At 38.2% G+C, this 17,530-nt stretch overlaps 1 protein-coding gene and 1 pseudogene across 1 annotated transcript; both read right to left on the bottom strand.

Annotated features, from left to right (window-relative positions):
- Positions 1-133: 133 nt before the first annotated feature.
- Positions 134-1,056, bottom strand: LOC104414389 (dirigent protein 18). Its single transcript, XM_010025471.2, has one exon. The coding sequence runs from the start codon at positions 1,054-1,056 to the stop codon at positions 277-279; it is 780 nt and encodes a 259-aa protein (XP_010023773.1). The 3' UTR covers positions 134-276.
- Positions 1,057-15,318: 14,262 nt separating this feature from the next.
- On the bottom strand, positions 15,319-16,193 carry LOC120286531 (annotated as a pseudogene).
- Between the last annotated feature and the right edge of the window lie 1,337 nt (positions 16,194-17,530).

Below are 17,530 nucleotides of genomic sequence, written 5' to 3'. Positions count from 1 at the left end.
ATCGAGTGAGGATTCAAGGGTTCTTTTTTTTTTTTTTTTCCGGTTCTCTTTAGGTCAGTTCTACTTTGTTCCTTCTTTTTTTTGGTTCGCCTAAGCTAAAGGTGTCATCTTCCTTCAAAATGATTTCCACGCGTGATTTAGAACCATTTGCTAGAATTTAGGCCTCGGTAATCAACTTGTACACAGTACAGGTAACATTTCGAATGGAAATAAACAGATTGACAGCACTCGTTTTCTCCCACACAACTTCACATGGTTTCTCAGCAACACGGGGGCCTAATACTTTAGATGGACTGTGATCCTGAGCAATGTCTCTGCACCATCTATGACAGTCTGGCCAGATGGCACAAGCGGCCGCACTTCGGCGAATCCGCAAGCATTCTCGAATTTCCCAGTACCACTAGTGATCGATAGATGTGACATGGGGCTCCCGATCTTGTATATGCCGTAGAAGTTGAGGCTGTCGCCATATTCTCCTCCCTCGATCATGGCCGTGAACGCCATCATCTGCGTGCTCCCATCCGCAGAACTTGCGACATACACTCCCTGCGCTTTGCCAATGGTTTGTGACCCAAGATCAGGGCTTAACGTCAGTACATCGTCGATCACAGTGATTGTCCCGAACCCGAGGCCCAACCCGTCAGGACCCAGCTGGGTCTGGATATTGAAGTTGTTGCCGTTGTTGTTCTGATTGATGATGGGCTTTCCTGCAAAAGTCGTGCCGGCCAAACCAGTCCCAAGTGGGATCCCATTGACGCCATTAACCGTGGGGATAGCCCCGTTCGCGTTGGGAATAGCCACGCCACCTTTCGGAGGTATGAACCCTATCGGCCTCGCAAAGGGCACCTGACCGGTGTATATGTTGCCGAGCAACCCCGTGACAGGCCTTGCTGTAGGGCTGCTTCCCCCGAGGATGTCGTGCATGTAGAGCTCGAGGACTGGCTCTCCGCCCGCGGCTGCTGCAGTGGGGCCTGCTGCCACCACATTGAGCAGCAAGTGGACCGCCAAGATCAGCACCGCGATGGGAATTTGTAATGATGATTGCTTGGACAACATCTTTTAACTGCAAGCTTGAGAAGCTCGGAATTTGCAAATGACCCAGAGAATTTCTGATGAAGATGATCATCCACTTTCAATATGCAGTTTATATAGAGATTGTCTTTAGGCAGAAACTGATATTGTGGAGTGGCTGTGAGAATGCTTAAGGTGGTGAAGTTGTTAGGAAGTGGGGTTGTGGAGTTGGTCATGTTTGTTTAGGTGCTGAATTTTATTTTAGTTGACACATGGCGGGCATTGATTGACTAGATACAGATTAATTTTGTGTCTTCCTGGAGATTTCTCGAAACCTAGATCATTTTGCTTTATTAAACCATACCATCCTTTTCAAAGCGTTGCAGGAAAAATAACACTAGACCATACTAGAAAATAATTTATCAATGTCCTAAATGTATCTATAACCCTTTTAAATCTACTCTAACAAGTAAATTACAATCCGTGCCAATTTATTAGGTGCAACTCCCAATAGGATAAAAGCTATGCTATCCGGAGTTATATCCAATAGGGGTGAGCAGCGGTTTAGGGTCGACCCCTGACCGACCCCCGACCGCCCAACCCCGCCGGTCCCGGTCCGGTTCCCAAGGGACCCCTGGTCCTTGGTCCTGAATTTCGTGACCAACACTGCAATCTTGCGGTTGGCCCTGGTCCTAGAGTTTTGGGTCGGTCCAACCTTGACCAACCCTATATATTATATTATTTATAATTCTTTTAAATGTCTATTATATTATATTATATTGAGATGTTCTATCAATAACAATAATAGTAATTTCAATTTAAAACTTTTGTTAAGTATTAATTATGTGTCGTTTGTTTTGTTTTCAAGTGTTTAGAAGATCAAGTGAATTAACAAGATGTGAAGTTATATATTCATGGTTTATATTAAGTATTTTGAACTTTTTATGATTAATTTGTATTTTACTAATGAATTTCAGCTGCACTTTGCTTTTCAATTTGTGTCAAATGGTAGAAGTTTTTGAAGAGTAGAGTAGTACTGCAGTTGCTACGGTGATTTGCTAGTCAAATGATGTAAAGCTCATTTTTTGGTTGAGTAGACTCTATATGATCAAATGCTAGTCAAGTGGTGCGAAGCTCATTTTTTGGTTGAGTGGACTCTACATGATCAGGAAAACGCTTTTGCATATGGTGTTATAAATATTAAAGATAGATGATTACAAGAACTTTTCATCTTGTCCCATATCTCGATGAGCAAGCAGCGGATACGAAATTTCTATTATTGTGTCATCTTAAATTTGCTAAATATGTATTGGTATTTTATAGTTTAGTTGCACAATACCGTATTGTTGATGGATGTGTAATTTGAATTTGTAGGTTTGCTTTTTTAGGAAGTATAAAAAATAAGACGAAAAAATTATCGATCGGTCCCTGTTGACCTCGAACCGCACCGAACCCATTGGGTCGGTCCGGTCCTTGGTCCCAGGCTCAATAGGGTCGGTCCTCGATCCTAAAAATTGAGGACCGACACTGTACGGGTTGGTCCTAAGGTTAGGGGGTGGCCTGGACCAACCCGGACCATGCTCACCCCTAATATCCAACTCACCAAATATAGCCTTATATTAACAAGTCATCTTGCAAGAAGAACTTAGCTCAATTTATTCCTGAAAACTTTGTAATGAAGTTAAAAAAAAAAAATTGTGAAAATATGGGCTCCAAAGCCACCGCTATTTGGAAAAAAATCAGCGGGTAATTAATGACAAAACATCAATAAATCAAAGTAAGTATCATATGACTTTCTTTTTTGTAATACAACAATTTCTTGGAATCATTCATTACATTGCCTTAACTATTGATTATTTATCGGCTTCCCTTAATTAAATATTTGTGCCATATTTTTATGCAGGAAAAAGAAAGTTAGATAATAATTTAAGTTGGATTATACTTTTTTTTTAATTATTATTTCCATTTTTGTTGTATCAAAGCATGACCCACTTCTATTTAATCACCAAATCCCATTCAAAAAAAAAAAAAAAGGAGCCACTTTTAGTACCTTGTGCTATTCAAGGGCTAAGGGTGCATTTGATTCAAGATTCCCAAAGGGTTTTTGACCTCCGAAACCCTTTAAAGAAATGTAGGACCGTTTAACAACTATTTTGAATGAGTTTTTCACTTGAAAGCCAGCATTAAAAAGGTTAACAAACCAATGTTACTAGAAATTAACTTTGGATTTTCAGCATTTGGCTAAATGCAAACTCCTTGTTGTCATACTCCTAGTAAAACTTATTCTAATTCAGATTCTGAAAATCTTTTCCATATATCCCTCACTTCTTTAGAACAAGACCCTAGTATATTTTAAAGCCAAGTCCATCGTCCCCATTTTCCTATAAAAATCTTTGTCTCAAAGTTTGTTAAACCAATCATAGTCATTGCTTTTATAAATATTGGTGCAAGTTCTTCAATTCTAGAGACAAAAGTTTTTCGCGAAGAATATTGGATTTCTTGTGTTCAAAATTTCAATTCTACCTTAAGAGATACTTTTTCTATAAATATGCGAACTACACTAGTAACTATTTAGTTTTACCCTCAGTACTCCATAACCACTAAAATATTTTGATCTAGTCTCCCTAACAAAGATTTGATTATTGGTTGAGATATCATGACTCAAATTCCTCAATTCCGCATATTCCTAGAAAATGCCTTAAGTATAAAAATCAATTCTCTGAATTTGTCAATACCAAAGGCTTTTCTCTATCCAAATGAGTTTATTAGATCCAATCATGCAAAACTTGTTACAATCCTGTTCAGAATCCCATTCTGAATTCTCTCAGAATGTTCTCATCCCTTGTGAAAAATCCAGAATTCTTTGTTCATCTTCCTTTCAAGAAAAATGAATATATAAATCCTACCAAGGCGAGTCACATAAGAATGAATCCAGGACATCTTATTTCTGCTCAGAAGGAAATGCTCAGAGCTATTGTAACAAAGCCCTATTAAAATCTCATATTCTCTCAATGAGCTTGTGAAGCCTTTTATGTCAACAAACGAGTTGACCAAAATAGAGGGAAAATGCGGCTAGTGATAAATTATCGGCCCCTCAACCTTTTCCTTTATTATGACAAATTTCCCTAGCTCTCAAGAAATTTCCTTTTTGCGGAATTATCCAAAGCCCATATCTATTCCAAATTTGATCTCAAAATTGGATTTTGGTAATTAGGCATTCATCCTGAAGACATGCCCAAGATAGGATTTTGTATTCCAAACCAGTATTTTCAATGGAAAGTCCTCCTTTTTGGCCTCAAAGTAGCCCCATCTTTATTCCAAAATGCCATATGTTGAATTTTCCAACCAATCTTGTCAAGTGTAGCAATCTACATTGATGATATCTTACCTACAGTCCTGATGAAGACTACTAACTCCTTGAGCAGTTTGCAGACATCGTAAAAAAGTATGGAATTATGCTCTCTTAAAGAAATATGAATATTGCCCAAATAAAAATCGAATTTTTTAGTCTACACCTTAACAAAGGTATGTACTATCCAAGGCCACACATTGCTCAGGAATCGCTAAAGTTTCCACAAAAAATTTTTACGACAAAGCAAGTTCAGAATCTTCCTCCATTGAAAATTCCATTTACGGGAAAGAGAATCCTCTAGACTTATTTCAATGATGAATATTAGGCGACCATACTGTTTGAAGAAATTAATGGCATGCAACACCTCTACGCTTACAAAAGTGGAAAGTTTTCCCAGATTGAAATATGTTATCATTCCACTTTCAATGAGATTTTGGCGGTAAAAAATGGAATAAAAAGTTTGAGTTCCATCTTATTGGCTATCATTTCCTTGATAAAATTGAACACTGTAATATTTCCCCAAATGACCAAGTTTAAACAGAAATAGATTCCAAAACCCCAACTACTTCGATGGGCTAAATGGTTTTCGAAATATTATTTTGAAATTAAACACATTTCTAGAAAAAAGAATGTGCTAGCTAATTTTCTGTCCAAACCAAAGGCCCCCGCGAAAATCAATATGTACATTATGAGGCATGCTTTCCATACATTTCATCACAACAAAAAGTATAAGATTGAGAGAATGCGAGACTGGCCAACTTTGAATTACCCCTAGTAAATCACTGAACAAATTAAAATGGTAGCCTCACTAAATATCTAAAGAACCTCATGTGGCAATACAAAGATCTATTCAGACACCATGGAGGTTCAATTTTTTATCCTTTTAGATTAAACTCCAAGTATCCATTCATATATCCTTTAATTTGGAAGAAAGATGATTTCACAGATAAACTTCGATGGTTTTGTTATGGTACTTAACTAATAAGTACTTAATAACTATTGAGTTTCCAACCAGAAAGTTCATTGCCAACCTTAGCAAGATATTGGCATTCGGCTGAAACATTGAAAATGAAAGTAATAGGAACCTCCTTACTGTCCTTAATTGGTTATATACTCTCACTCATTAGAAGCGTCTCTTCCAACGGGAATTGAGAACTGTCCGACTAGAACCAAAAATACACACCATTGTATTTCTTCAACATCCATGGGCTTTTTGTGCGGAATAATGGCACCATTGCCAATGCACCACAAGGCATAAAAACCACATCTTACAAACCTCAACCACACATTAAGGAAACCCGTATTTACAAATCATTCTCTAATTGTGTTAGATCTGTTGAATACAATTATAGAGAACTCTAGAGAGTTTTATGCCAAGATAACAAGACCAGCTTTGAAGATGTATGGAATTATTTCATATCTATTCCGTGAGATCATTATAACCTTGCACCAGAAGTCAAAGAAGGATTCAAGGAATTCAAACAAGTAGAGAACCAAGCAATGATACCTCCATCCCAAGAGTAGAAAATGACAGACATAGACGATCCCGCACAACCATCTCACAACCTCTATGCCTAATAGGGAGGTCCTCTCTCAAGACCCTTACGATCAAGGATTTTTATTCTTATCCCTTGGACTAGACACATCTTACTAAGCTCAACCAACAAGTTGGCCCAAGCAAAACATGCCTACCAACACTCCAGACTCATGAGGAAGCTTCCTCCTTGAGCGGAATAAACATGTGGAATACCTTAACAACACAGAAGTCACCCAAAGCTCCTCTAACATCAGACTTTCATAACTTGAACAGAGATACAAAGAACAACTCGCAATGCATAACTCTGATGATTCAGATTATGACTATAACTACAACTCTCGCAACGAAAGATAGGCTTGTAGTTAGGTCATTGCAACACAAGTCATTAAAGCAAAATACTATAGTAATAGGCTAAGGAAATCACTATTCACAGTCACTATTCATATCACATAAAATAATTCCGAACTAGATTTTTCGGAGCCTCTGTTTGTTTTAAACCCGTGAGCATGGTCCTTGTTTGCTTGTGACCTCTTAATACCTGTGAAAGGCAAAGATGATGTAATGTGTTAGGCATAATCCCTTGAAGTAAAGTGTGTGTGTTTGTAAAAATACTCAATATCTCTCTAAATACCTCTTCTTCTCCAGCCCGGTAGGATCCTCTAAAAATGCAGCTTGGCTAGTTAGAAATGTTACCATCCTAACACTCTTGAGTACTTTACTGCTAAAAGGTTGTCCTTGAAGGGCTTGAACAAGAGGTTCGCCCATTGTGGGAAGACATTTGCAAAAACTAGCTTCGTTCTCCCTAGTTCTTAAGCATAAGTCCCCTCAAATGTTACCATTTTGGCACCCTTGAGTGTCTTTATGCTCTAAACTAAAACTCAAAGTAGTTTTGTTGCTAAAAGGCTGTTTTTGAAGAGCTTGAACAAGAGATTCACCCAAGCATACCGTAGAAATTGACTCTGTTTTCCTTGGTTCTAAGCATAGGTCCCCTTATTGGTATTAGAGTCATGGTCTTATTTGTAACTTGGTTTGTTCCATATGCTTAGCAGGTGAATCCAGTGCTGAAAAGATTTTCTCAACATCACGTCTAATCCCGATATCCTATATGCTCTAGTTACTTTTACTACTTCTCCATCTTCCTCATCTCTTTCGGATTTTCCCGTGTTAAATGTTTTTAAGATTGACTATTTGATGCGGGTGCATCCAACGTAGCTCCATCGACCAACTCAGAACCATCGATGCTTATCCAAGCCAATAAAGAAGTCGGGCATTATGTTCTTTGATGGATCATTTTGAATGAATAATGTTAATTACTTATCGGTACTTTGTGGTATATCGATAGGTATCAATGGGAGGCCATTTTAGATGTCTTGTATGACCAATTGATGAAGTTTCAGGAGGATTATTTTCTGGTCAAGGGAGGAGCTCGAATTATGGGAAGGCTAAAGGTTCACGAATGCGGTTTAAGAATATGGAAAGCCAAAGGTTCAAGAGCACGGAAAGCTAACGGTTCGAGAATGTGGAAGGCCGACGATTAAATGCATTTAGTTCCCTTGTTAATAATGGTTTTTTATTAAGTTCCTAGCTGTTTTTATTTTTATGTAGCTCAAGAATCGAACGTTTAATTCCTAGGTCATTAAAGTTTGTTTTTAATATTTCCTAAGGCTAAAATCCTCCTGAAACTTTATCAATTGGTCATACAAGACATCTAAAATGGCCTCCAATTGAGACCTATCAAGATACCACAAAGTACCGATAAGTAATTAACATTATTCATTCAAAATGATCAATCGAAGAACATAATGCCCAACTTCTTTATTGGCTTGGATAAGCATCGATGGTTCTGAGTTGGTCGATGAAGCTACGTTGGATGCACCCGCATCATCCTCCCGGGGTTGTTTGAGATTTGTCCTCAAATCTAGAAGGTTTTCATCCTCTAAGTAAGGAGAAAGGTCTCCCACGTTGAATGTTGCTGAAACTCCAAACTCTCCCGGAAGGTCAATCTTGTAAGCATTGTCGCCAATTCGCTGAATAACTTTAAAGGGACCGTCAGCTCTAGGCATGAGCTTGTTCTTTCGACGAAATGGAAATCTCTCCTTCCTCAAGTGAAGCCATACAAGATCGCCCAGTTGAAATTGAGTCTTCTTGCGATGTTGATTAGCTTTCTTCTTGTAAGATTCGTTGGCCTTTTGAATGTTGGATCGAATCTGCTCATGGAGCTTCTTCATTGATTCAGCTCTTTTCTTGCCATCAAAGCTCACTTGAGAGTTAGACGGTATTGGAATCAAATCAATGGGCGTGAGAGGATTAATTCCATACACAACTTCAAATGGCGATCGACCAGTAGTATAACTTGGTGATCGATTGTAAGCAAATTCAGCATGCGCAAGCTTTAAATCCCAATCTTTCAATGATTTACTCACCATACCACGAAGAAGAGTGGTTAGAGTACGATTTGTTACCTCTGTTTGGCCATCCGTTTGGGGATGACAAGCTGTGCTAAATAAGAGTCTTGTACCAAGCATTCTCCATAGAGTCCTCCAGAAGTGGCTTAAGAACTTGGAATCACAATCCGACACAATGGTCTTTGGTACTCCATGAATGCGAATAATCTCTTTGAAATATAATTCAGCAATATGAGATGCCTTGAACTCTCCCCGCTTGCAATTGTTGATGATGGATGAGAACTCCGCATCTTCAGAAAGTTCTTTCATTGATTGAAATCCAAGAATCCTAGAGTCCAGAACCGCAAGCATAGAATATCTTCTCGATAAAGCATCTGCTACAACATTAGTGTGCCCCGGTTTATATTTTGAGACGAAAGAAAACGATTGAAGAAATTCTACCCATTTTGCATGTCTCGAATTAAGCTTGCGTTGGCCGCTAATAAACTTAAGCGCCTCATGATCAGAATGAAGGACAAACTGCTTTGGCCTCAAATAATGACTCCAATGATCAAGAGCTCGGACAATGGCATAGAACTCTTTGTCATAAGTCGAATAATTCCTTTTGGAATCGGATAGCTTCTCGCTAAAATATGCCAATGGTTTTTGTGCTTGCACCAGAACAGCACCAATACCAACTCCACTTGCATCACACTCAACTTCAAATACTTTATCAAAATCAGGAAGTGCAAGAATAGGGGACTCACAAAGTTTCTGCTTGATTATGTCAAAAGCGTTTTGAGCAGCCTTTGTCCATTCAAAAGCACCATTCTTCATGCATTCAGTTATAGGAGCCATGACGGTACTAAAGTTTTTGACAAAACGTCGATAGAAAGAAACAAGTCCATGAAAACTTCTTACATCATAAATGGACTTCGGAATCGACCAAGTCTTCATAGCTTCCACCTTGGTTTGATCAACAGAGATTCCATCTTTGGAAACCACATAACCAAGAAACACAATGCTTGGAGAGAAGAACTCACATTTCTCCATTTTAGCATATAGTTTTCGTTCTCTCAAGACATTAAAGACCTGTTTTAAATGAGAGATATGCTCCTCCTCGTTCCTGCTATAAACAAGAATATCGTCGAAATAAACAACGACAAATCGACCAATGAAAGAACGAAGAACCTCGTTCATAAGTCTCATGAAGGTACTCGGAGCATTAGATAATTCGAATGGCATAACCAACCACTCATAAAGGCCTCCCTTGGTTTTGAAAGCCGTCTTCCATTCAATTTCTGCTCTCAGTAGATTTTGGTCAAACTATTGCTCTCCTTTACCATTTTTTCATTGGCAAGCCTTTTGACCTCCATGAGCTCAAGAGAAAAGAGTTTTATGAAAGAAAATGCTGCTCTCTTTAGAAAATGCATCTCAACAAATGTTATCGGGAAATGTTCAAACTCTTCTATGGCCTTGAAATTGATGTAATCTTGAAACGGGTTTTTCTAACTTATTTCCAAGGAGCTATCTCAGCAAGTTGAGAGATCTTTTCTCAAAAAACAGAGGAGAATTATGGACATTCCTCTAAGAAAAATACAATAAGAGATCCATTTGTGCCTTGATGATTTCTGTTTAAAGTGCCAAATGGTGAAAACTTACCTCATGGATAACAATGAACTTGACGGAGCCTATTCACGTCAAAAGTTGAAGATTAGGTGTTTTAAAAGAGATTGTAATGGTTCTTGTGGAAGGTCTTCCAGAAAAAAGAAACATTTTAAGAGGTAATCGGGTAGGAAAATCCAAGCACAAATCTAAGCATTTTCGTAGAAAAAAGAAATGACGATTCCTATGAAAAATGAAAGATTGATCAAACCAAAAAAAAAAAAAAAAAATCAACTCGGTATCTATAACCAAAAGGGTCATTCTAAACACTGCCCCAGGTGAAAAGGGGTCCGAACCATTTGATATATCACATAAAAATTGAAACTAGTGTTTCACTTGAAAATGATGATATTGAATCATTGTTCTTGTGGAAGGTCTTCTAGAAAAGAGTTTTCCATGGATGAAGAACCATCTAAATAGACTCTGTGTCATTTATTGTTATCAGACTCCTAGTGAAACTTATTTTGACTCAGATTCTAAAAATCTTTTTCATATATTCCTCACTTCCTCAAACTAAGATTGTGGTATATTTTTAAACCAAGTCCATTATCCCCACTTTCCTGTCAAAATCTTCACCTTCAAGTTTGCTAAACCAATCACAGTCATTGCTCTTATAAATTCTGATGCAAGTTCTTTAAATCTAGACACAAAAGTTCTTCTTAAAGAATATTGGACTCCTTGTGTTCAATATTTCAATTCTGCCTTAAGAGATACATTTTCTACAAATGTATGAATCACCCTAGTAACTACTTAGATCATTGGCTCCAGTCTCCCCAACAAACATATAGTCATTGGTTGGGATATTATGACTCAAATTTCTCAACTTTGCATCATTCCGGAAAAATGTCTTAAGTATAGAGACCAATTCCAATATTCAAAGGCTTTTTCTCCATCTAGATGAGTATGTTAGATCAGATCATGCAAAAGTTTTTTGAATCCTATTCAGAATCCCATTTTGAATTCTCTCCAAAATGTTCTCATCCCTTATAGAAAAATCTTGAATTATTTGTTCGTCTCCCTTTCAAAAAAACATGGGAATAAATCTAAAGCATCTTGTTTCTACTAAACAAAGAATGCTTAGAGCTGCTGCAATAAGGCCTTATTGAAATTTCAAATTCGCAATGGACCTATGAAGCTTTTTATGTTAACAAATGAGCTGAGATGACCAAGTTCTCGATGGCGTGTGAAGCTTAAATGTATTATCATTCCACTTTCAATGCAATTTTGGCAATAAAAAATGGGATAAAAAAGTTTGAGTTTCATCTTATTGGTCATCATTTCCTGGTAAAACTAGACATGGCATTCTTTTTCAGATGACCAAGTTCAAACAGAAGCACATTTCAAATTCCCAACTACTTCAATGCGCCGAATGGTTTTCAAAATATTCTTTTGAGACCAAACACATTGTGGGTAAAAAGAATGTGCTTGCTGATTTCCTATCCAAACCAAAGGCACCCGCAGAGATCAATATGTACATCATGAGGCATACTTTCCACACTTTTCATCACAACAAAAAGTATAAGATCGAGAGGATATGAGATGGCCAAGTTTGGAATACCCTAGGAGATCATTGAACAAATCCAAAATGCCTCAAAGAAAATCTAGAAACCTCATGTGACAATGCCACACGAATATACTTAGACACCATGGAGGCTCAATTCTTTATCATCTTGGATTAAACTCCTGGTATCCATTCATATATCCTCTAATCTGGAAGGAAGATGACTTCTCAAATAAACTACAATGGTTATTATAGTACTTAATCAATAAATACTTAATAGCTATTTAGTTTTCGACCATAAGGTTCATTACCAACCTAACCATGATATTTACTGATGCGGGAGCATCCAACGTAGCTCCATTGACCAACTCAGAACCATCGATGCTTATCTAAGCCAATAAAGAAGTTGGGCATTATGTGCTTCAAGGATCATTTTGAATGAATAATGTTAATTACTTATCGGTACTTTGTTGTATATCGAAAACTATCAATGGGAGGTCATTTTGGATGTTTTGTATGACCAATTGATGAAATTTCAGGAGGATTATTTTCTGGTCAAGGGAGGAGCTCGAATTTTGGGAAGGCTAAAGGTTCACGAATGCGGTTCAAGAATATGGAAAGCCAAAGGCTCAAGAACACGGAAAGCTAACGGTTCAAGAATGCGGAAGGCCGAAGATTAAAGGCATTTAGTTTCCGTGTTAATAAAGGCTTTTTATTAAGTTCCTAGGTGTTTTTATTTTATGTAGCCGAAGAGTCGAACGTTTAAGTTCCTAGGTCATTAAAGTTTGTTTTTAATATTTCCTAAGGCTGAAATCCTCCTATAAATAGAGGAAACTATCCACTGTAGGGGAGATGCGAATTTTATGAATGAAAATGGTGAGATTTCTTCTACTTGAGTGAATTCCTTCGGAGAGTGGATAACTCCTTTTGGTTTCTTTATTCTTGGAGAGTAGATCACTCCATGGTGGTGAACAAGCCCTTTATCCTTGGTTGGTGGAATCTTTAGGCCTTGGTGGTGAGCTTCTCCTATCCCGAAGTCCTTTATCCTTGGCTGGTGGAAGCTTTAGGCCTTGGTGGTGAACTTCGTAGATCTCAATCTGCATCCTTGGTTGGTGGCGTTGCCTTTATACCTTGGAAGGAGATTGTTTTTATCTTTTCTTATTCCTCTTCATTTCTTCCCCGTATACACTATTCCATACACTTAACCACAAAAATCCCCTTATAAAAAAATCCATTATGGAATCACTTACTCCATCACGCATCAAAATGTTGGTATCACAGCTCAAGGTTCCGAGTGATTCCTTATTTGAGTGATTCCTTTCTTTCTTCTATTACAAATTCCTTATGGATGATCCAGTTCCAAGAGGCTTGACTCTGGAGCAAGCGCACAATGAAAGGCGAGATCGTGCAATCCAAAATCTTCAACAACAAATGGAACGAGTCCTCAATCTTCTAGAGAATCCGGCGAGACAAGGACAACCAGCAAGGCGTCCCAATGAACGGCATCAGTGTGACGATTCCGAATCTCGTCAAAATTCTGATGGCGATTCTGAGTCCACGGGAGACAACCGAACGATTCTGCATTCTAGTGATTTTGAATCTCCAATTCGAAGAGGGAGGCATAAGGAGGATGAAAGGGACATTAAGGTGGAGGTCCCAGAGTTTGATGGTAATCTCAAGCCTGATGACTTTGTTGATTGGCTACACACAATCGAATGAATTTTTTACTTCAAGTCCTATTTGGATGAGAAGAAATGTAAGGGTTCGCTCCTAAAGCTGACCAAATATGCTTCTCTATGGTGGGACAATCTAAAGCATCAACGAGCAAGGGAAGGAAAAGGCCGGATCAAGTCTTGGGAAAACTCAAGAAGTTGATGAAGAAGAGGTTCTTGCCCGACAACTATAAGCAAAATCTCTTCCTCAAACTGAATTCCCTACGGCGACAACAAGGGATGAGTGTAGAAGAATACATTCGTGAGTTTGACCAACTCAAAATGAGGAGTGAAGTTCCCGAAGTTCCTGAGCAAACCATTGCTTGCTTCCTTGGCGGCATGAATCGAGAAATTGCTGATATGGTTGAACTTCAACCGTATTGGTCCTTTGAAGACGTATGCAAGTTAGCCATAAAAGTCGATGCTTTATTAGCGGCCAACACAAGCTTAATTCTAGACATGCAAAATGGGTAGAATTTCTTCAATCATTTTCTTTTGACTCAAAATATAAACCTGGGCACACTAATGTTGTAGCAGATGCTTTATCGAGAAGATATTCTATGCTTGCTCTTCTGGACTCTAGGATTCTTGGATTTCAATCAATGAAAGAACTTTATTCTGAAGAAAATGACAAATTAGAGAAAACTCTAGAATACCCTCATTAAATGAAGGGGTGATGTATCCTTTAACTTTTCAAAAGTTATGATGAAGTCGAAAATATCCTTGATGGGCAACAAAAGGATGGCGCACATGTGGCCCAATCGGAAAGCCATACCTAAAGCCATCATTAGTGACCTAAGAAGTTTAGGCGCCAAATGGGCAATCTTAATAGCCTTATCTTCAAACTTCATTAAATGCCCATTAAATGAGGGATACAAATGGTCCAATGAAAGGGCGAAAAGTGGGCCATCATCGATGACACCTACAAGCTAGATTGCCGAGCAAGATCTTTTAGCCATCCAACTGATTCTTTAGGCACAATCATTGGACAAATAGGTTGGCCAACTAAGGACTTTAGTCACAACACTCGAAGAATTTAGAATGGACCATTTGGCTTGGTAATGATGGCACTAAGTAGTATAAATAAGAGGACCTCTCTATATTTTTCATCTTGTCATTCACTTTCTCCTTCCTCCTCCTCTTGGACATCATCTCCTATGCGGACCTTTTTATGATGGTCCAGTCGAGACGCTTAAAACTACAATCTGATATACGAGCAAGAGTTTTTTTCCATTTTTTTTTTGGTGAAAGTAATAAGTATTTTGAGCTTTAACCAACCTATACAAAAGGAGACCCTAGCACCAAAACTTACACTCAAAATGATAAGGATTCATAGTGAGTACAAGCCATGATGTTTGCCATTATGGAGTTGGTGACAAACTGTTTTGGCCCTACTTGTCCAGCACCGACGAAATGAGAGGCCATCAAATTCGGATTAAGCACAAGCTAAATATGCTTGGAGGGTTGTTCCTTAGCTTGAGAGTAATGTGAGATTCTTCTTTGAGGCGTAGACAGATATACGAGCAAGAGTTGGTAACCTCTTAACCCAATATTTCAAGTGTATTGTCATAGCACCCCAAGGGTGATGGTAATTGAGTAGAGATAAAATCAAGATAGGACATAAGTCCACACTCCAATTTCACACTTTACCCTAAACCGTTTTGCAAACTCAAATGAACCACTCTCCAAAATGAGGGATTTCTGATATGAAATAGAAATACCCAAATTTTTTAGGGATTCTTCATATACTTTGGCTACAACCTAATCAGCAATGACAATGTTATCATTGAGTACTACATACTTGTCAAAGTACAATCCGGGATACACCTTTTCTACAAAGTATGATGTGAAGCAAATAAAGGCCAAGAGGCATGTCAACCAATAGGTTGTCTGGCAACAAACGAGACGCTTGAATTCATATTCCTAACAAAGTGTACCTCAACTATATTGCATGCTAACATTGAATTAACAACAACACAAGCAAACGACCTATTGAATAAATATTGCATCACTTCAAACTGAAAGACTAAAAGCCACCTATCTATAGCCGACTTTAAGTCAAAAGAGAAGCAGCGTTTATTGCTAAAGAATAGATCAAGAGGAGCTTCTTGATTAACATCAATATCCTTTTCACTTGTTGCAATGAAGCTAAGCTAGACAATAAGAACCTCTGATTGATCTAGTTTGCAATGAGGAAAATCCGCCTTTTGCCTCCTTCTTCAACCAAGCAACCTAGTTTTCCAAGTCATAGGTGGAACTCCAAGCTCTTCAACAATAGGTAGAATTGGACCAACAGTTCTTTCGAACTCGTCCATATCCACCCCTATGAAGAAGTTCTTCATAGGATCAAGTGCATACCTGATTCTATGAGGCCATAGAAGAACCAAGTTAGCACGAAATTAAAAAACAATGCTTCCTTGTCCGTGTGGAACATGGATTAGCATTATGTCATTCCTGCAAATGATCACCATCCAGGTTTAGAAGAAGTGCTATATGAGGACTTTGAGATCAAATAGAATATGTTTCTTTCCACTCCTCGTCAAGCTAGTTATTTCTCCGAAAGACGAGATCAAAGTGATTTTCCTCCTTTTTCCCAATAAGTCAACGAACTTACACCATTGAGATACTTCGAATAAACTTGAGTACATATAGGATAATACTGGTGCTAATACCCTTTCTCAAGATATCTTCCAAACTCTTTGGGTCCTTGCTCTAGATCTTGTCCTCCCGATGCGAAGGCAGTTGCTTCCATAGTTTTAGAATTCTGCTAATCCCAGGTACTCCATCTCCATCATTGCATATGGCAATATAGAAAGTAAAGAGGAAAAGGCATGACTTGAAGAATTGTGTAAAATAAGTGAATTTATCAAGTTGAGGCATGTAAGATTTCTTTTTTAATCAAAATCCCGGAAAGAAAGAGATTCCTTCTTGTACAATTCGTGAAGAATTAGATAGAGCTTTGGTTGGTGGTTGACCAATGGAAAACATGGGAGTTTTGGGCATATGAAGAACGGTCACTTTTTCTTGTCTTACAATATTTTGAGTTGGATGAACATATCACTCCAAAATACAAATGTTATCAACTCTACGAGAAACCAACTGAAAGCAAATCATCGAATAAAGAGAGAAAGACCTTAACAAAAATGAGAAGTGTGAGTAAAATATGCAGGACTACCTTACCCTTTCTCAGCAAAATGATCAATCATACACCAAGGTAGTATATTGAAGATTTGCTGGTAAGAAAGGTGGTCACACAATCTGTTTTCAGATCGATCAATAGACATCATAGCTAGGATATTCTTTCCTTCTTCAGACAAACTCTTAGGACTTGGAAGACCAATCCTTGGCTTTGGGAAACTAATGGACAGCATTCTCCTTACCACAATAAGAAAGCACTATGGCAATAGCACTAAACTTGCACTCTCATTCATCTCCTGCTTCGTACAAACACAAAGTAGTTTCTCATCTCTTGCCTCATAGGAAGTAAGGGCAGCTATCTCCTATGAACGAATAGGCTCTTTTCGCTCTCTACAATCGAGTTTCAACCCGACTACAAATCGGTTTATAAAATGATTCCTTAGACTGTGGAATTTCTTACAAAACAAAGAAGCAGACTCTTAGGAAGGAGACATGACATAAGGTATAAGGGAGAGAGGTAGGATTGAAACTGGAAGACGGGAGACTAGATCGAAAGCTTAAGCGCTTCGGGGATGCGTTTCCAAAAGGAAAGACCTTCACATACAAGACTGACAAAGAGATAGTTAGAATAGAACAATAGCCCTATGGAAATAATAATCATTTGGCTTCAACTTCATAAGACTCAAAAGGGAAAAAAATAAGCCACGGCCATGGGCTCTTGCTGATCCGAGCTTGTTTGAGAACTTTCTTGAGCATGGATATGGAAAAATCCGAAGGCATGATGCTGCACCATCTTAAATATCTGGCACAGACTAGCATCTTGGAGGGCCAAGTAACCATTATCGGATATAACAATCTCAGGGAAAATACCCTTTTCTAGCGAGTTTCTCCTAGTCTATTCAGGAATTCTTCTCAAAAGTTCATCCTCTTGTAAGGAGGCATCATTCAGGTGTCGCTGCATCTTTTTGAAAAATTCCATAAAGCACCTCTGACTTTTGAGTGAGACAGCAGTTTTAATTCCAAGAAAGAAAATCAATTAGCTACACCATTGTTCTTGATCTGAAGCAACGTTTTCAAAATGACTTCCCCATTCTCCAAGTTCAAGAGTTACCACAAGATCAAAGGGCAGACTAAGGCAATGATAATTGGCTGACTAGAATGACTAGTAGGGCAATCCTTGACTTTCTTATTAATTATCCTTCCTTCTTCATGCAACCTGATGACACAAGA

The sequence above is a fragment of the Eucalyptus grandis genome, chromosome 8 (assembly GCF_016545825.1).
Source record: "Eucalyptus grandis isolate ANBG69807.140 chromosome 8, ASM1654582v1, whole genome shotgun sequence".
Taxonomy (NCBI): Eukaryota; Viridiplantae; Streptophyta; class Magnoliopsida; order Myrtales; family Myrtaceae; genus Eucalyptus; species Eucalyptus grandis.
The sequence above is the reverse complement of the archived record's forward strand: the minus strand, read 5'-3'. Positions and strand labels throughout refer to the sequence as shown.

What these genes read in the sequence shown, in the direction of transcription:
- LOC104414389 (XM_010025471.2), bottom strand. Translation starts at nt 1,056, where the DNA reads ATGTTGTCCAAGCAATCATCATTACAAATTCCCATCGCGGTGCTGATC.